This window comes from Zasmidium cellare, assembly GCF_010093935.1.
Source record: "Zasmidium cellare ATCC 36951 unplaced genomic scaffold M409scaffold_13, whole genome shotgun sequence".
Classification (NCBI taxonomy): domain Eukaryota; kingdom Fungi; phylum Ascomycota; class Dothideomycetes; order Mycosphaerellales; family Mycosphaerellaceae; genus Zasmidium; species Zasmidium cellare.
The window spans coordinates 422,509-441,423 of record NW_022986957.1 but is presented as its reverse complement, the minus strand read 5'-3'; the positions used below and the strand labels follow the sequence as shown (position 1 = coordinate 441,423).

At 54.4% G+C, this 18,915-nt stretch overlaps 10 protein-coding genes across 10 annotated transcripts; 7 read left to right on the top strand and 3 right to left on the bottom strand.

The window, feature by feature from the left end:
* Positions 1 to 250: 250 nt before the first annotated feature.
* Positions 251 to 778, top strand: M409DRAFT_65669 (uncharacterized protein; the record flags this gene model as incomplete). Its single annotated transcript, XM_033816621.1, has 1 exon — positions 251 to 778. One exon carries the CDS (start codon positions 251 to 253, stop codon positions 776 to 778), a length of 528 nt encoding a protein of 175 aa, XP_033669058.1.
* Positions 779 to 1,020: 242 nt separating this feature from the next.
* On the top strand, positions 1,021 to 2,586 carry M409DRAFT_53475 (uncharacterized protein; the record flags this gene model as incomplete). Its single annotated transcript, XM_033812380.1, has 1 exon — positions 1,021 to 2,586. The coding sequence occupies one exon, from the start codon at positions 1,021 to 1,023 to the stop codon at positions 2,584 to 2,586; it is 1,566 nt and encodes a 521-aa protein (XP_033669057.1).
* A 761-nt stretch (positions 2,587 to 3,347) lies between these two features.
* On the top strand, positions 3,348 to 5,181 carry M409DRAFT_65668 (uncharacterized protein; the record flags this gene model as incomplete). The annotated part of the gene is made up of 2 exons (XM_033816620.1): positions 3,348 to 4,919; positions 5,149 to 5,181. 2 exons carry the CDS (start codon positions 3,348 to 3,350, stop codon positions 5,179 to 5,181), a joined length of 1,605 nt encoding a protein of 534 aa, XP_033669056.1.
* Positions 5,182 to 6,478: 1,297 nt separating this feature from the next.
* On the top strand, positions 6,479 to 7,771 carry M409DRAFT_21611 (glycoside hydrolase family 5 protein; the record flags this gene model as incomplete). Its single annotated transcript, XM_033805936.1, has 1 exon — positions 6,479 to 7,771. One exon carries the CDS (start codon positions 6,479 to 6,481, stop codon positions 7,769 to 7,771), a length of 1,293 nt encoding a protein of 430 aa, XP_033669055.1.
* A 386-nt stretch (positions 7,772 to 8,157) lies between these two features.
* M409DRAFT_21610 (uncharacterized protein) lies at positions 8,158 to 10,187 on the bottom strand (the record flags this gene model as incomplete). The annotated part of the gene is made up of 6 exons (XM_033805935.1): positions 8,158 to 8,547; positions 8,615 to 8,801; positions 8,888 to 9,170; positions 9,230 to 9,278; positions 9,342 to 9,634; positions 9,794 to 10,187. 6 exons carry the CDS (start codon positions 10,185 to 10,187, stop codon positions 8,158 to 8,160), a joined length of 1,596 nt encoding a protein of 531 aa, XP_033669054.1.
* A 1,298-nt stretch (positions 10,188 to 11,485) lies between these two features.
* On the top strand, positions 11,486 to 12,544 carry M409DRAFT_65665 (uncharacterized protein; the record flags this gene model as incomplete). The annotated part of the gene is made up of 1 exon (XM_033816619.1): positions 11,486 to 12,544. The coding sequence occupies one exon, from the start codon at positions 11,486 to 11,488 to the stop codon at positions 12,542 to 12,544; it is 1,059 nt and encodes a 352-aa protein (XP_033669053.1).
* Positions 12,545 to 12,739: 195 nt separating this feature from the next.
* M409DRAFT_21608 (uncharacterized protein) lies at positions 12,740 to 13,684 on the top strand (the record flags this gene model as incomplete). Its single annotated transcript, XM_033805934.1, has 3 exons — positions 12,740 to 13,001; positions 13,055 to 13,417; positions 13,620 to 13,684. 3 exons carry the CDS (start codon positions 12,740 to 12,742, stop codon positions 13,682 to 13,684), a joined length of 690 nt encoding a protein of 229 aa, XP_033669052.1.
* A 353-nt stretch (positions 13,685 to 14,037) lies between these two features.
* Positions 14,038 to 14,579, bottom strand: M409DRAFT_21607 (uncharacterized protein; the record flags this gene model as incomplete). Its single annotated transcript, XM_033805933.1, has 3 exons — positions 14,038 to 14,313; positions 14,367 to 14,394; positions 14,446 to 14,579. 3 exons carry the CDS (start codon positions 14,577 to 14,579, stop codon positions 14,038 to 14,040), a joined length of 438 nt encoding a protein of 145 aa, XP_033669051.1.
* A 485-nt stretch (positions 14,580 to 15,064) lies between these two features.
* Positions 15,065 to 15,958, top strand: M409DRAFT_65664 (uncharacterized protein; the record flags this gene model as incomplete). Its single annotated transcript, XM_033816618.1, has 1 exon — positions 15,065 to 15,958. One exon carries the CDS (start codon positions 15,065 to 15,067, stop codon positions 15,956 to 15,958), a length of 894 nt encoding a protein of 297 aa, XP_033669050.1.
* A 94-nt stretch (positions 15,959 to 16,052) lies between these two features.
* Positions 16,053 to 18,175, bottom strand: M409DRAFT_21605 (uncharacterized protein; the record flags this gene model as incomplete). Its single annotated transcript, XM_033805932.1, has 8 exons — positions 16,053 to 16,219; positions 16,292 to 16,517; positions 16,574 to 16,594; positions 16,647 to 17,167; positions 17,220 to 17,592; positions 17,646 to 17,781; positions 17,839 to 18,029; positions 18,080 to 18,175. The coding sequence occupies 8 exons, from the start codon at positions 18,173 to 18,175 to the stop codon at positions 16,053 to 16,055; spliced, it is 1,731 nt and encodes a 576-aa protein (XP_033669049.1).
* Between the last annotated feature and the right edge of the window lie 740 nt (positions 18,176 to 18,915).

Sequence of the window (18,915 nt, the reverse complement as noted above, 5' to 3'; positions counted from 1 at the left end):
GTGCAACATGTAAAAGGTAGAGCTCTCGTAAGTTGCGATGCTATTCAACATTGTGACCAGCTTTCCAGACTGACTTGAAGGCAGATAAGGAATTGCGGAGTACGGCGTCATCCGAATCACAGCTAGAGCTAATGATCAATAGCCAATGTCAAGCATACTCCTATGACATTCAACTTGGTTTCCTGAACTAATCACTGCTTCGACTGACGGATAGCTTGCCCTCTGGACATCTGGCCACGAACCTGTAGCGATGAAACCTCACAACATTTTCCCACCTCGCCCGCCTCGGCCAACAGATGCACAAATCAAAGCCGGCATCGAAGCCTGCCTCGTAGTCCAACGCCGCGCCTTAACAATGGGCAAAAGACCCTTCTCCGCCGCCCTGATCGGCCCAGACAACGAAACGGTCCTCCTCACTCATCAATCAATCGACCACGTCAACCACGCCGAATCAAGCCTCGCTCGTCTCGCAGCATCCCACTACACTCAGGAGTATCTCTGGAAATGCACCTTGTATTCAACCTGGGAGCCGTGCGCTATGTGTGCGAGCACTTGCTATTGGGCGAATATAGGCCGGATTGTGTATGCCGCTGCTGAGACGCAATTGGCGGCGCTGACAGGGCAGGGGAATGAGGAGAATATGACTATGGCTATGCCTTGTCGGCAAGTTCTGCAGGGGAGTCAGAAGGATGTTGAAATCCTAGGGCCGGTGGAAGGCTTGGATGCCGTTGTGGTGGAGGAGAGCGATGTCTATTGGAAGCCATTGCGAGAAGCATAGTGATAGTAATGCCCTACATGCACACCTGTGCAAGCTGTCGACTGTGCTCTGATATTCGCAGGCTAAGTCCTTGGCATACGCAGGTCGAGACCTGGCCAGGATTATGTATAATCATTCATTCACGTGCACATGGCTGGGCAGCTTACCAAACCTCGCTCTCGGTAGCTGCCGATGACATACTATGTTCTTCCCCAGCTACACCCTCATAACACTCTCTCACACATCTTGAGCTTTCAGACGACATGACGGCAAAGACAGGAGATAACAAGATCCGAAGATCCAGAAACGGCTGCAACGAATGTCGACGTCTCCACCGAAGATGCGGGGAGCAGAAACCGGCCTGCGAAACATGTGTGACCGATGGGAAAGAATGCTCGTATGAGAGGACCTTAGGCTGGATCACTGGAACGTCGAAACGAGCGAACGCGAGAGCACGACGAGCGCAAGTTCGTAATGGAGTCGTCTCACCGCCTGCGAGTAATTCTTCCTCAAGCGACGACGACGCCACATCACTGCAAGCTCTCCCAGGACTACCGGGAACTGTGAATTGGCTCCCCTGGCTCTCAACTCGACATCGTTCTCTCGTTGCGCATTTCGCAAACACCACCTGCTCGATTTCGTTCTTGGATATCAAATCCCACCATAGTCTCTGCTCGGCGATTCTGCCCCTTGCGCTGGATACGACATGGAGCTTCCATCTCGTGGCAGCTATTTTGTGTGTGTCTATGACCCATCGGACGTCACTGGGATTAGAGACGGATGCGAGTGAGATTGATTACTGGGAATCGATGGCCGTGGGGCATTTAAGACGGCAGAAAGTCAACCACGACGAGACGTCGGAGAACGTCTTCGCGACGACGGCTCTGCTGCTCTGTATGAAGGAGATTATTTCGGGCGGTGAGAAGGCGCATTCGTGGCGAGCGCATCTTCAAGGCGCGATGGCGGTTTTGGAGAAACCTACCCTGGAAGGGACGCTGGAACGAGAACACCTCCGAAAACTCGGGCAGACGATGCAGCGGCTCGCGTTGATTTTCTGCCTGCCTACACATGCGAAGGTGAAGCCTGTGTGTTCCAGTCCGTTCCACTTCTCATCGTGTGATTACTTCGACGAAGAACTGGGCTTCTCAGCCGCAATCCTCCACACACTGCACGACATCGAGCAAGTCGCCGCCGACATGACGGCTCTTCTCCATCTCGAACACGCCTCAACGGGCCAAGACATCGACATGGAAAGTCTCTGGGCCTCACTGATGGACCGCATCAACGCCCTAGTCAAGCAAAGCGAAGTCATCCTGGAGGACCTCGCCGCTCTGAAAGAAGAAGTCGAATCCGCGACCGAACTGACCGAGCACGAAGAATTCGCCCTGCTGAACCAGGCGTACTACCACATCACGCTCTCACAGGTTCAGCTGCGGTTACTAGGCCACGACGTCGACAGCGACCACGTCCAAGAAGCGCTCGCGAGCGCCATGCACTGCGTCCAGAAGATCAAATTCCGCGACCACTCGTCCCCGGCCATGGCGCTGCTGCAGCCGGCGTTCATCATCGGCTGTTTCGCGGGTTCGGGGGAGATGAGGGAGCAGGTGCTGGCGGTGTTGGACACGATGAAGAGGCAGCATGGACGGGAGAATGCGAAGAGGGCGAGGGAGTTGTTGGTGGAGTTGTGGGTGAGGCGGGATGGGGAGTCGGATGTCGCGAGGGAGGAGAGGTTGCATTTGAGGCAGAAGTTGGGGGTTCCGCATCGTGCGCGGTCGTATGAATGGTCGGATTTGATGGCTGAGAAGGGGTGGGATTTATGTTTGTGGTAGTTGTGTATGCACTTGAGATCGAAGGTATTGAGTCGCCAGTCCTCCAATCTCATGCACAAGACCCAGCTCTTCCATATCCTCCGAAAAGCTCATCCAACTCGCAGGCCCCGGAGACGAAACATTCCCCCTCAACCAGAACAATCAAAATATACATACACTCGCACCCAAACATATATTTATATACGCCCCTCGGCCCTTCCCAATCCAAAAATCACCGCCAAATCCCGAATCTCGACTCCACAATTCACCCACCTTCCCGAAATGTTGGGGCCGGCCAAACGTCCCCATCTCGCCCTATCTCATCCTCCAGCAGCGCGGATAAAGATCTGAGTCGTCGAGACCAGAGGAGGCGAGCGAGTGCCGGTGTCGGCGCTAGAAAGATTCCACTTCTTCGCAAGTCCCAGGCAAAATTTCGGGTGTTCGGCACGTGTTTGCAGCACGAAGGGTTTGTTGAAGGAGGGAAAAGAGGGCGCCTGCCTGCTTTCCTTCTGGTTGAACGAGTGCGCGTCCGGGTCGCCTATATTAATACGTGCTTGCTGATACGACGGTTTTGTTGGCCCAGCCCAAATCGCCGAAGCTCGTCGTCGGTGCTTGTTGAGGTGTAAGCTATTCTGAAACACATATTTTTTCTTGACTGCGCCTACTTTCTTCTTATTCTTTCCCTCTCTTTCTCTTTCCGATCCGTAATCAGTCATAGAATATCTTGATCTGCCTTGCATGATCCACTACCACCACCCCTTTCGATAGCAGCAGCAGCAGCCATGGCGAACGAAAAACAACAAAATGCCGAAGCCAACCTCCACGACCAGACTCAACTCCTCCCGAAGGGCCAGCTCATCCTCGTCTTCGTCATCATGGCCACGGCCCTCATGGTCTGCTTCATCGATCAGAACGGTATAGGAGTCCTCCTCCCCGACATAGCCCGGGATTTGAACGCCGCCTCGTCGATTTCGTGGGCCGGGACGTCCGCTTTGATCGCGAATACCGTCTTCCAGGTTCTGTACGGCCGGCTGAGCGATCTCTTCGGGAGGAAGAACATCATGCTCTCTGCACTCGTGCTGCTGAGTTTGACGGATTTGGCCTGCGGTCTGAGCGTCAATTCCACGATGCTGTATATCTTTCGAGGTTTGGCTGGAGTTGCCAACGCGGGCATTACGAGTCTCAGCATGATGATTGTCAGTGATGTCGTCACCCTGAAGGAGAGGGGGAAGTATCAAGGAATCTTGGGGTTTATGGTTGGAATGGGCAATGCGGCGGGTCCTTTGATCGCGGCCGGGTTCGCGGTGCACACGACTTGGAGGGGATTGTTTTATCTCCTTGCGCCGTTGTGCATGGTGGCGTTTGTGGCGAGTTGGAGGTGGTTGCCCACCAATATGCCTAAGTTGAACCTGAGGGAGACGTTGGCGAAGATCGATTTACTTGGGTTGTTTTTGGGGACTGCGGCCATCATCTTGCTCTTGATCCCTGTCTCGAGCGGTGGACATGCGGATACGCCCTGGAACTCGCCGATGGTCATCGCCATGCTTGTGGTTGGAGTGGTCTGCTTTATCGCTTTCTTGCTCGTGGAATGGAAATGGGCCAAGCTACCGATGATGCCGCTGTCGATGTTCAAGAGTCCATCTGTTGCTGCGATGATGGCCCAATCCTTGCTCCTCGGGATGTCCTACCAGACGTACCTGTACTTCCTGCCGCTGTACTTCCAGAACGTCCGAGGGAAAAGCGCGCTCATCTCAGCTTGCCTGCAGCTTCCTATGGTCGGGTCACAATCGTTGGCATCGATATCTGGCGGACTTTATATGTCGAAGTTCAACCGCTACGGGGAAGTCATCTGGGCTGGCTTCGGATGCTGGACTTTGGGAGCCGGCTTGTTCATCATGGCTGGCAAGGACATCAGTCTCGGCCTCATTGCGTTGTTCGAGATCTTCATTGGTGTTGGGACTGGTCTTACTTTCCAGCCGACGCTGGTTGCGCTGCAAGCACATTGTCCGAAGGCGCAGAGGGCGGTGGCGACGTCGAACAGAAACTTCTTCCGAAGTTCAGGAGGTGCAATTGGTCTCGCGGTCTCGTCAGCCATCCTGGCGAACGTACTGAAGTCTTCGTTGCCTCAGAGGTTGCGGTATGTGTCGGAGAGGACCTTTGCCGTGCCGAATCTGAGTGGCTTTTCTCCCGCGGATCGAATCGCCATTGTCGATGCTTATAGCGATGCCAGCCGGGCGGTCTTCATCTTCTGCGTGCCCATAGCAGGCATTGCGCTGCTGCTGTCCGCAGTGATCAAGGACAAGGGTCTGGTGAGGAAGGAGGAACAGCAGGCTGCTAAACAAGACGCAGAGGCAGTATCAGGGCCCGATGAAGCAGAGAAGGGCCATGCTTCAGCAGTGACAGAGGCGAGCGTTCATGACAAAGGGATCGTGGTGGATGAAGAGATGGCTCATGACAAGAGCGAAAAGGCCTCGATTGCGAGTGATCGGGAGGAGGACAAGATCAAGGGGAGTTGAGATGAGTGAATGGGATTCCCTTACCTTTACTGTACGGGTAGCGTTGGCGTTGGTGGTCCCCTTTCAGCATAGAATGTGGTCAACTGTCAGTACACCTTAATAGCACCGGTAGTCGGTAGAGATGCCACTGACAAGCAAGAGTTCCCTGCTAAGTAATCCATAGACGCCAGCCTCTTCGCGGAGCAGTTGCCTCATGAGGCCGCGTGGACAGGTAGACATAGCCTGGAAGTCTATGCAGTCTATGCAGTGTATCCGGTGCTCGTCGAAGTCGTCCATTGATATCCGTAGGCATCCGGAAGAGCTATGCACACACAGCACGCGATCAGTGTCCACAGTGTGATATGCATGGACAGCGGCTGGGTTATCCATCCCACGTCCCAAGCTCTTCCGGTGCTCTTGTGCATCCAAGCAAGCTCTCCCAAGAACCTCGCGCGACAAGAAGCTTGTCTCTGTCCGCGGACACGTGCTCTTTCACAGACGTCGTCGGGACATGATCCCAATCTCAGCAAGGGCTCTCGTGAGCGCGAAGTGGAAGCGAGCGTGGTACAGTCGAGGGCGTGGCCTTGGTTGGTTCGCGGGGCCGGACCGTGCTGATACCGCGCATCCGGGTCGCTTTGGTCGCGTGTTGGTGAGCGCAGTCTTCTTTGCTCCGGCATCCGGGAAACAACAACGCCCAATCCACCAACACAATCCGCGTACAATCCACCACCAACGCCGCTCCAGCGCGACGACATGCGGCCACCGGGCTCTTTCTGCCGTTCTCAGACAATTAGTGCTATGCAGTCGCACAGCCATGGCCTCGGACGCCGCAGTGCCAGCGCGCTGCTTGTCCGCCCTCAGCGCCAGTGATGTAGCCGGTGCCGCATATCGAAGGAGCTTCCCGAGCTTTCCGGCCTTTGGCTTTTCGCCCGTCATCCTCGCAGAGCGTCTGAGTGAGCACACGACATAATCCGGCCATCAATTGTTCCTCTTTGGCATCGACTATCCGACCCTGCTGTCGGCCACCCCTCCCGTGCAGTACGTCTCTCTCGACAGAGGCCGTACATTCAACCCATTGCCCGCCATGCCAGACGCAGCGCCCACAGCGCGCCCACACGACGACCACACAGGTAAGAGCTCGTGTGCTTCCTGCAGCGCCCTCGCAGATCTACGGCCTTGGCAAAGCCCTGTCAGCGCACATGTACCTCTCAGACAGGCATTCAGCCCGGACTCAGCGGAACCTGTCCACCACCGATCATTCCCACTCGCCCATTTCTCATCATCCATTCCTAGTAATACTAGATCCGCCGCCCGGCGCGCGCGTGCCCACTATGTTGCTCTTCCCCATAGCCTTCCTTTCTGCTGCCTTCGCTACCAATCTCCATTCCCTCCCCCAACACCGCAGGACGGCGCCGACGATGCTTCGCCGGACGGGCTTCTTCTTGAGCGTCCTCGTCATATGCATCATCGTCTTCTACAGCTTACAATCGGCGCCAACAGGTGAAGCCAAATTCAACCGGGCCCGCGCTCAGCATCAGATCGTTCTCAAGCAGAACTGGAACATCACCGAGGACAAGCTGCCATGGGCTCCGCCGTTGAGGACGGCCGGGAGGCATATTGTCGATGCTAACGGCGAGAGGGTCAAACTGGCCTCCATCAATTGGTATGGAGCGAGTGATATCTTCTTCGTTCCCGGTGGACTCGACTTCCGCCATCGTGACGAAATCGCCGCGACTATCAAGCGCATGGGATTCAACTCAGTGCGGTTTCCATACTCTGACCAGATGGTGATCGAAAATCCGATCGTACCGCCAGAGGTCATTTCGGCAAATCTGGATCTTCTGGATGGCTACGAACTGCATCACGACAGTCTCAAGCGATCTGATGAACTACAAGGCCCCCGTGCACTGGACGTGTTCAACGCATGTGTCAAGGCCATGACAGACATTGGCCTTGCAGTGATTCCTAACAATCACATTACGAACGCCCACTGGTGCGACGGCAAGAATCTGTGTGATTCCAGCTGGAAGAACGACCACTACGGGCCTATCTGCAAGATCAAGCAGACCACCGAGACCTGGATCGACCACTGGAAAATCATTATGGAGCCTTTCCTCGACAACCCCCTGGTCATCGGTGCAGACTTACGCAACGAGCCACGCGGGCTTTGGGGGACGATGACCTGGAACATGTGGGCCACCGCCGCCGAAAAAGCCAGCGAAGCATTGCTGGCCATGCAGCCAAACTGGCTCATGTTCATCGAAGGCATTTCCTCCGCCAACGACTGTTCTGGAGCCCGCACACGGCCTGTGAAGCTCACGGTTCCCGATCGGGTCGTCTACAGCAGCCACGTGTACGCGTGGAGTGGCTGGTCGACGCTCGTCCCGTACGGCAAGCGTGCATACCCATCCTTCGCACTGGACATGGACAAGAACTGGGCCTTTTTACTACGAGGCAACACCGCACCCGTCTGGGTGGGCGAATTTGGAGCACCGCACGGCGCCAGCGACTCCGACCACCACTACTGGGACAATCTGATGAAGATTCTGGAGGAAACTGATGCGGATTGGGGCTACTGGGCGCTCAACCCGCGGAAGCCCGAGGGCTACGACAATGAAACGTATGGCTTACTGCGCGACGACTGGGAGACGGTGGTGGAGGACTACCGTTTTGCGGATCTCACAAAATTGATCAAACCTCAGGAACAATAGCGTGGAGTTTTTTGAACGAGGGAATCTACGAGCGAGCGAGTTTGATTTTTGGGTTTGTTTGTGATGGTTTGATGAAAAATTTGCATAGACTGTGGTTGTTGTTCATATGGCGCATGTGATGATCAAAGGTTTTATCTCTACGACGGTGTACTTGTACGGAAGCATGAAGTGCGGTCCAGAAGGAATAGAAATGAATGACGATGATGCAGAGACTGGGGGTATCATGTTTGTTTTTAGAAAGCAAAAATGTGATCAAAGGACGCCGACATGGCCAATCCTCGTCCCACGTGCGATCAAGTCGCACTGTCAGTCAAAACGAACCATCACCACAACTCCCGCTAACCTCAAGCTGCTGTACGAGAGACACACCTCACACTTCTCTTCGTTTAGTTCTCCCCCTCACTAACCCCATCAACCCGCTCCCTCCACCCCCTCCCCCAAACCGTCGTCGCCCACACCCCCGCCGCCGCAACGGCCACGAACGCCGCCGAAATCGTACTGAACCAGCCCACGCCAATCGCATCGACAATCGGCAGGACCGCGGCGCTCCCCGCGGCGCCGAAGAGGTAGCGCATGAAGTAATTCCCTGCGACGACCTCGCTGGAGCGCGACTGCATCACGTCGAGACAGTAGGTGTTGAGGGAGGGAAAGCAGAAGAGCTGCGCGATGCCTTGGGTGAACATGGCGATGACGGGGAGGGGGATGCCGCCGACGGATTTTTCGATCGACCAGCCGTAGATGAGCATGGAGGCCGGGATGACGAGGCCCATTGCTGTCTTGGGTACATTGTTAGGAGGGGAGGTGATGGTTGGGGTTGGGGGGGTGGGGTTTCGGAGGACTTACGAGGGCGGAGTGCAGGCGGTCTTCGGCTATGCGTTTGCCGCCGCGGATGCGGATCCATTTCTTGACGACGCGGTCGGCCCAGCGGCCGCCGAAGAGGGTGCCGACGAGGTAGCCTGCTCCTGGCGCGAGGTAGAAGAGGCCGGATTGGATAGGACTAGTCAGGTGGAAGCGTGGGTTGAGGACGTATCTAGGATGAAGGTGAGTCGGAGAGGCTTCATACTTGGTAGAGCAAGTACGAATACGCAGGCGATGTGAGAGGTAAGGACGACATACCTGATAGGTGTCAAAAGGGAGTACATATTCCAGACCAAGCTGCTCGACGCCAAACCAATGACGATGAGATTGGGGTACTTGAACAGGATGACGACTCGCGCAGGGTTGATCCAGCTCCAGAGGGTCTTGACCTTCTGTGCTCGAGAGAGGCCTTTCAGCTCGTCGCTTCGTCGTCGGTGGATGGTCTCAGGTAGGAGGAATATGACCATGAGCGTGGCTGCGCCGGACATGGCGACTTGGAGCCAGAAGATGTCCCGCCAGGATGCGTAGGTGACGATGATACCTGAGTACGGTGTCTTGTCAGTTTAGCTGTAGTGGTGGTATGGTAAGGGGTATGCTAACCGCCAATGAACGGACCCATAGCAGGCCCAATGAGGGTCCCTGACATGAACTATTCAGAAAACAAGAATCAGCTCACACACTTCATACCCTACTCTCCACCATCAAGACTCACCCAACCGTAAGCAGTGCCACGCTCCACCGGCCTATAGATGTCGCCAATGACAGTACCTCCGATGATCAGGAAAGCCGTGCCTTGAAACGCCGTCAACATTCGAAAGACAAAGTATGCCGCCAGATTGGGAGCCAGTGCGGAGCCCACGCTGAAGGCCGTGAAGGTTATTGCTGAGGCGGAGAGGGTCCATTTCCTGCCGTACGTCTGTCCTATTGGGCCGTAGAAGAGGGGGGAGATGCCCATGAAGAGCATGTACAGCGCGTTGGAGATGTTGAAGATTGTGCCGGTGGTGTCTGTTCGAATGATGGTCAGCCTGGGGGTGGTCGAGTTCATGATAGGAGCTGCTCTCTTCGAATGGTGCAATTGACCAAGCATCGCATCTCTACAGACAGCACGCCATAGACAAGCAAAGGACTCATTTCATAGACGGACCCAAATCCGACATGACTTACTATAAGTAGCCACGACCTCCGGCGAAGCGGCCAAAATACTCGTCGAAGAGATCGGCGCCAGCAACGAGCAAAAGCTCATGATACACACAATCATCACCTTGTGCGATCGACTAAAACGGTCGTAGATCTCGTCCCCTTGTTCATAGTGCTGGTCGTGATCCTGGTGGACGGCATCGTGGGTGGAGACGTGGGATTGGACGGGGTGGAGACTGGGTCGTTGGCTTTCGATGTCGTGCTCTTCTTGTTCGAGATAGGTGGGACCTTTTGGGAATTGTTTGGAGTTGGAGATGGAGTGATTGGTAGGTTCTTCGTCTTCGGTCTTGGATTTGATGGAGATTGGTTTGACGTCGGGGTCTTCGATGGGTTCGGTGGGGCGGTTCTTTTCGTTATCCATGTTGGAAAGAATGTCTCATGTGTGGCGGTTGTGCAAGTGAGGTGTGGTACGAGGGTGAGTGCTTAGGGATGTGAATTTTTGTCTTGCATAAGCCGCACATGAATAGCAGCTCTCAGTAATCAAAGAGAGAGAACTGCAAAGACAAGAAGACAAGACGAGAGTAAAAGCCTCATCCAAAAGAATCTGAGTCAACAGCCCTTCTATTCGGCGGTTGAAGATGCAACCCGTACAGCAAGGTCGTCGCTTCCACTTCCAGGATCAGTTGGCCACGGCAGCCAATGCAGAAAGTGCTATCAGTGGGAAACGGGCAAAGTGACTGCACTTCATCGTCACCGCACGCCGACGTCGGACACTGTTAAAAAGTGAAGAGGAGCCATATCAAGCAGTCCCCTCAGCTCCTCTCCGCGCAATTGGCTAGAATTGGAATGGAACGAGGTAAAGGCCCTTTCGGCGACCTCGGCCAAGGTGCGGCGGGTAAGTCGCTTTGGCCGTAAAGAGAGCGCAAGAAAGGGCTCTATTTTTTCGCACTGAAAAGAGGCGGCGGTGGGCCACTGGCGCGTGAAAAGATCTGGTAGGGCGGATATGCAGGTCATTTTTCCGCCGGGACAGCGTGCCGAGCGTATACCTGGGCCGAGCATCTCCCAGATCAGATATCACCGTCGAAGGAAGGCCGTCTCTGATAGTCATGTGGTCAGTTGATGGTATGGACGCTGTTTCTTGTCCTGTATATGAGTCCTTGGTGCTTCTCATGACCCATGCTGACTGCCAGTACTGACACGGCTGTCATCTGCGAGGCGGCGGGCGTTGGGTGGACGTGCAGCCACCTTGCATGGCATGGCAGCTCAACGGGTAATCGTGGCACTTTGAATGAGATAGACCAGAATGAGATGCCGTGCAGTTGGTGATATGCGTTCAACCTCCATGTCGTGTGTATGCCTGCACATGCAACAAGGTCTAAGCCTGATCGGTGCAATGAAAGTTTGGCCCGTGAGTGAAAGTCAAAAGTGGACTGCCGCGGTTGTCTGCAGCCGACCTGGAGGATAGTGGATGGAGAATCCCTGCATGTGCTGCCCGACTATGATACCACCGAATACCCTCTTTCACGCGACATGTTTCCTCTCTCTCCATCTCTGCTGTATTTCGCCATGGTGTACGATATCTTCCGCAATCTCCGGTCTTACCAAGCGTTGTAATATGGTCAGCTGAAGCCGAGCTGATATCACTTGATCGGAAGAAAGAGATAGAGTCCTGGACGTGGTGTGATCAGAGGGGCAAGAGAGGAGGCAGGTAGACAAACGATGGCCGACTCCGTCGACCGAGTCTTTGGCCATGCGCTCAATACCGTGAATAAGATCAGACCTGGCTCTCAGAAGCCGCCATCAGCCGACCGGCTGGCCCTCTATGGCTTGTACAAACAATCCATGGAAGGCGACGTCGCTCTCATAGCCGATCGACCAGGATCGCCATCTCCAGGCTCATCGCCGGATCAGGTCAAGAAAGAGCAAGAGAAGTGGGATGCGTGGAAGGCGAATGAAGGGCTGAGTAGGACCGAGGGGAAGAGACGGTACATTGAAAAGCTGATCGAGACTATGCACCAGTATGCTTCGACCACGCCTGAAGCTAGAGAACTTGTAGAGGAGCTGGAGTTTGTCTGGGATCAGATAAAGAACAACTCGCAGCATTCGAGCTCGGAGCACTCTTCTCCACTTCAGGTGATTGAGCGGAGAGACTACCTGCAGTCTGGAAGTTCGGGCAACAACGGAGGCATCAGCTCCTCGGCTGCTGCTCTTGAGAATAGTGGGAGAGACAAGGGCAAAGGGTTGAGGGTGCTCTCGCCCGTATCGCAGGCCGATGAAGATGAGGCAGCAGACGAAGAAAGGGAAGAGTTTGTGGATGCGCCCATATCTCAGATCGATGAGGCCGATCTTCAGGACAGCTCCGAGGCTGGTGGAAATAGAACGGGAGACCGCTTCGTGGCACCACCGAGGCCTCAGTCTTCCCCTGCCGACAATCGCTGGCGGAAACGAATCGAGTCCTCCCTCATCAAGCTCACCACCGAAGTCGCGGCGCTGCGGGAGCAGCTGGAATCAAGGCGATACTTCAGCTACCAGAGAAAACACAGCTTCCTCGGCTGGGTGTTGAGGCTGTCCTGGTGGGCTGTCCAGCTCGTTGTGGCGGATACGGTCATACTGGCTATCGTGCTGTGGTATTTGCGTAGGAAGCAAGATCGAAGGCTGGAGGGTGCCATCCGGGTGTTGCTTGGGGATGCTGTGGCACAAGTGCAGAATCTGGGCACGCAGGTGAAGATGCCAGCGTTGCCTCGTATACCTGGCCGAAAGCCTGCAGTGAAAGAGTGAGCAGTGAATAGATGCTCGTGCCTGCCACTTTTGTCGAACCGAAGTAAAGCCGTTCGCCAAACTTGTCGTCGCCACAATAAGTGCCGCAACACCGGCCACAACTCGAACACTGAACAGCAGCCACCTCCTCGTCGGCGCCTCGTCCAACAGGTCAACGCTATACGGACTTCGACGCACCTTGCATATCCGATCACAATGCCGTCGCAAAAGAGCCACCTGCTCGAGCTTCCCGAGGAGATGCGCCTCGAGATCTACGAATATCTCGTCAAGCCTGCTGAAATTCGCATCCTGTCCACTGGGGGAATATTCTACAAGGAGCCCAGCGACAACGAGCTGCATTTGGCTGTCTTACAGACCTGCCGAATTATCTGGGAAGAAGCATCGCCGCTCTTGAGCAGCCCATCGTTGCTGAGCCTCCAGCCAACTGCAGGGCCTTTTTTCCTCCACCCTCGTCCACGTGCAGTCGATGCCTCCTGGCTACCAAGTGTCTCTCGACTGAATACATTGGAGCTTCGATTGGTGCTCTCAAAAGCCTGTTCCGGCGTGAAGCCAAGCCTTTCAGCTTCCTCGCCGGCTACCTAAAGAAGGATCTTCGCTTGAAGTCCTTGAAACTGGTTGTGGAAGATTACCTGACGGCCGAACACAACAAGAAGCTGGACTACATCGCAGGCCACGATGAGGAAGATGCCGCTGCGCTCGAAGAACAAAAGTGGATGATTGACGTGTGGAGCTGGCTACGTCCATCTCAGACTTTCAGCTTCGTGCTCGAGATCGAACGTTGCCAGTATGTTGCTGGCAAAGGAGGCTGGGACAACTCTAAGGGAGAGGCGGTCTGGACTGAAGAGCGAGTGGAAATGATTGAACAGGACAAGTGTACGTGACGCCACTACCCTGGGTAATCCGCTCGAAGTCGAATGGTCATCCCCAATACTCGCAAGCCATGTGGCCGGCCTAGAGTGCAAACCGAAGCGTGGTCGCTCTTGGGTTGATGGAGAACGACCGTTCTGTATTCCGCCTTCGACTTTGAGCGGAAGGTTGAGGATACATGTCGTGGGACAATGCTAATACTTTGCAGGGTACGATGAAGACCGCCATCGCGCCATCGTAAACACAATCAAGAAGGCATTCCCGGTCCCGTGAATTCGAGGAAGAAAGAGGAAGGAGGTTAAACTTTGAACGTGCATCGTGGATGACTTCAGGATATTATTGGAATCGGCAACGGAAGAGCTTGTTTGAGCTCTCATCAACTATTACGAAGTCTGCTGTGGGGGGTTCGGACCACGATGGAATGAGAACACAAACCCCGCATTGGACGAGACCATCTGTCTATCTTACATACGTTGGCCATCTCTGGCCAGATAGTCTGCTAATACACTCATAGCAGCATTCCTCAGACAACCATCTTTTCTTCAGCCGTACACCTCTTACCAACGCCACCGCTAACTACTCATCACTCACTCAACTCAACTCCACTCAACTCAACAACCCCTCACTCAAAACTCCCACTTCTTGGGCCACCGCTGAATAAACTCATCCAAAACATCCTTACACGCCTGATCATCCAACACCACCACCTCCATCCCGTGAGATCGCAAAAGCTCCTCCCTTCCACTCATGTGAGTATTCTCCCCGATCACTACTTTTTGGATCCCGAAGAGGATCATCGCGCCGGCGCACATGGGGCAGGGCGAGAGCGTCGTGTAGATTGTCGCGCCGGCGAAGTCTTTCATGTCGAGGGTGCGCGCGGAGTCGAAGGCGGCGGTTTCGCCCTGAGGGTGGGTTAGTGTTTGCGGCATGTCGCATTCAGAGGTGAAGATGTTACATGGAGGATTGGACTGCCATTCTGGACTCTGAAGCGAGGTTAGTCTGACGTCTCTTTGTTGGTTGATTTTGTGGTCTACCTCATGTTACGGCCTCTTCCAAGGACTTTCCCCTCTGGACTGATGATGGCTGAGCCGACGGGAATGCCACCCTGGGCCAGGCCTTCGCGAGCCTCCTTGAGAGCGATGATTGCTCCTTCGTCTGATGTCGACATGGTCTTCTCAATTGTTATTTCAAAGTAGGTATTGAGACGAACGTCAAAGAAACGATTCAACACTCTCTTTCAGCTTTCAGCTCAAACATATATCCCCAGCCAAGCCCGCGTTCCCATCGTCTTAGTCATTGCCCAAGCTTTAGTCTGTACCTTCCTAACGCGGTAATTTCTCACAGCAAGCTTCGCCTCGTGACACCTGCGCGGTAAGTGAATGTTTCAATGACTCGCATTTCCTACCTCTCTTTGGCTGTTACAAACGCGCTCCCACGGGCGAATGGACACGTTGTTCGAGCATTAAGCGGCAGTGCCGAGTATGCTGAACCCGAGCTCCGCAACTCTGTTCAGCTCTAGCATTATCCCCGCTCCAAGGGAATTGCAGCCAAGTGGGTCCAGGATTTGATGCTGTTCGGAACCCATGCGAGATCAAGCCTTAAACACCTTCTCGAAACTGCAACGTCGACGCATCGCACACTACTAATCGCCAAATGTCGACTCCAATAGCCCTCATCACCGGCGGCGGCTCCGGGATAGGTCTTGCCGTCGCCGAACACCTAATCCAGTTCCACGGCTACAAAGTCGCTATAGCCGACATCGTCAAAGAACGAGCAACCGAGCAAGCTGCAAGATTAGGATCCGACCATTGTCTCGCCCTCCACGCCGACGTCACGGACTACGACTCCCAAGCCAAAGCATTCGTGCAAACCTTCGAATGGGGCGGCAACCGCCTCGATCTCTTCTTTGCCAACGCCGGGATAGGAGACCTAGATAGCCTGTACAAAGACCTGGAAATCGACGAAAGCACCGGCCTACCGAAACCCCTCAACATCCGATGCGTGGAAGTGAACCTCCTAGCCGTGATGCAAGGCATCCACCTCGCGCGGCACTTCTTCAGCGAAAAGAACAGCAAACCCGGCGGCCGCATCGTCGCCACTTCGAGCTCCCTAGGCCTCTACCCGAACCACGCCATCCCGCAATACTCCGCATCTAAACACGCCCTCGTGGGCCTCATCCGCTCCCTCGCCCCCGTCTACGCAAAGGACAACATCACAATCAACACCCTCAACCCAGCCCTCATCGAAACGAACATCATGCCAGCAGAAGTGCTGGTCAAATGGGACCGCTCCGGCCTCACGCCCATGGACCGGGCGTTGCAGGCTTTCGATATGATTCTGGGCGATGGGAAACTGACGGGGCAGACGATTGAGCTGGCGAGGGACGGATTGTTTTTCAAGCGCCAGCCGGAGTACGCCATGGAGAACACGAGGTGGATGTGTGAGAGGCATGCGTTGTGGGAGGAGGTGGCGGAGCCGTTGATGCCGAGGCCGCCGGGGGAGAATGCGGTTTTTGAGTATCAGGCGCCGGAGGGCGTGATTCGGTGATGGTATATGAGTTGTTTCATGGCGGTTATATGAGCGATTGAACATTTGTAAAAGCAATGCAGCATCCAAATGCTCGAAGAGTGCATGAAAGTGCTCAGGACATCTTCAATTCTCTCAATTTCACCCGAACATTCTGCGGAGCATGCGTGATGATATCCTGGGCCTTCCAATCCAGCAGCGTGTCGGGGATCTTGTCGAAGTGAAAGTTCCAGACGAGTAAGGTGTAGATCACGCGCATCTCGAGGTAGGCCAGCTTCTTGCCTGTCTCAACTCATCAGTCTTCATCTACAACAACGTCTGCAAGATGAACCTGGAGGAAGGATTTCTACTCACCGTAGCAACCCCTGACCCCCGCCCCAAAGATACGCATAGGCGCAGCCCTCGAGTCGAACTCTGTCTCCCCCTTTTCATTCTGGAATAGCCAACGCTCTGGACGTAACTGATCGAGGTCGTCGTGCTTGCTCCATCTATCGCAGTCGCCTTTGAAGTCTCTGCTCGATTGACTACGTTTGTTTTCGTCGATGGAGAGGGCCGGCGAGCGGTAGCTTGGTCCGTTGGTCTGGCGCGTGTCAGTGGAAGGGACATAAGATAGTTGGTGATGAGCAATCGACTTACCAGCATCCACACGTCTGTTCCCTGTGCAGGTGTCAGCGACTTGGAATGGAGTTTGAAGATAACCATAACTCACTTTTGGTATCCTGTGGCCTAGGACTTCAGTGTCCATTGTTGCCACCCTTATATTCACGGATACGAGAGCCGAATGCCGCATCGACTCTTCCATGAACGCCTCCAAGTAAGGAACATGGACCTTCGCGATCGCCTCCGCAGAAGGCTGGATACCCTGCGCAGCCGCATTCTCATGAGCACTCCGCAAGCTGTCTCGCAACTTCTCCTGCACGTCTTGATACACCATGAGATACTTGAATCCCCAAGCCAAGGCCGTGGAAGTGGTCTCGTATCCAGCATTCAAGAAGCCGGCCATCTCATCGAAGAGATACTTGGACTTTCGATCTGGCTCTCTTCCTTGCTTCTTGGCGAGGATGCTTTCGCGTTCGACGATCATGTCGACGACGCAGCGGACTTTGTCGCCTTCCTTGGTGGCGTCTCCGTCCGCGAACGTTTTCCAGGCTTCGCAGAGTTTGCTGCTGCTGAGTTTGTCGCGGAGAGCGAGTGCTCGACGCATGCTTGGGTAGAACTTGATCATGAATACTGGAGCAGGCCGTTAGTCAGGGTGAGGTTGTTCGGATGATTGAGTACGTACGATGGTGCCATCTTCCCAAAGGCGAAGTCATGACGACCTCACAGCTCCCAATCATTCGTGCCAACATGTACCAGACCTCAGGCAGTTCGTTCTCCGGGAATTGCACAAGACTATCGGGTGTGCTGGGGAGTTCGACCTGATTCAACCGAGACAGATGCTCCGCCTGTGATTTGGAGATACCCAGCTCCGTGCCAAAGGTGGCAGCCCATATGACGTCCATGGTGCAGAATTGTAGGTCTTTGTACATGTTGAAGACGTGGTTTGGGGCGAGCCTAATCTTTTCACGGAGGAGTGAGAGCAGATCTGAGGTGCTTTCGTGCACCCTATGGGAAGCCACGTTGTTTAAGAAGGGGGATGACATTGCATCGGCCATCTACGACTTGTTGTCAGCTGGAAAGCCAACATATGATGGTTTATTGCGCGTACCAGTCGTCTATTGTACCTCCACTGGTCATTCGTAGGCATGATAGACTGATGGTGTGGGATCAACGCCTCGAAGAAATCGCGGAAGAAGTTGGAGCGATCGAACTCTCGACTGCGCCGTGTCATGATGTCGGTTGCTCTGATTTTGGAACTCAGCTTCGGTATCTTTCCACTTATATCCATCTGCAAGGCTTACTCTCTCCCGTCCGAGATCACCACCCAAGGTCTCATAGAAGGCCTCAACCACACTTGACAAATTGGACTGTTTGGCTCCTGCAGCCTTTGGGTCAAGAAGGAAAGGATCTCGTGTGTTTTGGCATGATGCCTTCCAACATCTGGAGCGTCGCCTAGAAGGCTTCGAGCAGAGTCCTTGTTGTATGGGATGCCCTAAACAACGTAAGCAATAATTACTTCCGGGCAGTTCATAATCAACGCACTGGAATCGGCTTTGGCAAGAGAGATCGGTAGAGCAGAAATCCTGCGATGACGACGATGCTCGCCAGGAGGGCCAAGGTCTGTGGGGAGATAGCCATGGCTTTCAGAAGAGCAGGAGAGCGTTGGCGGTGTCTGAGTTGCGGCCAGCCAGCCTTTGTAGCCTCGAGAGGCCAAGGGGTATCATTATCCATCAGCCTACTTCCTTGTCGTGCGTGAGCATATACATTTCTCGAATGGCCGGCCCTGACCAAGCACCCTAGTGTTGGTGGAGATGCAGCAACATAGTTGATCTTACCCAGCGAACGGATCGTGCTGTGCCGTTGCCGTGAGGCATAAAAGGAGCTTCATCTTTCAATGCAACAATCCAGCGGGTATGGTTTGATGGTCGTAAACTCGTAGACGGAGATGTGCGGTAGATAGCGTGCGTCCGAAGAATGCATGTGTAGCCTATCACCTTCAAGAAGTCAGCCGGAGATATCAAGGCCATCCTGGATCCTGTTTAGTCAATGGTAGGCCACGATAAAACCAGGGTAATGAACGGCTGGGAGTACCTAGCGAAGTAACCCAAGCGTCTGGGGGAAATGGTAGGGAACCAGAGCTTATGAGCTCAAACCCCAGGCTTTTACGAAAGCGAGAAGTCTCTGTTACAAGTTGGTGACTGGCCAGAGTCTATGTTACGGACGAGAGACCTCGACTGTCATGACGGCCAAGGATATGTTTATTAAGCCGTTCCGTAGGTCAACGTTGGAGCACATGACATGTGCAACAGGCCCATGGCGTTGATCGAAACTACTGAAGCAGCAAGCTGTCAGTACGTGTGAGCTCGATATCCAAAGAG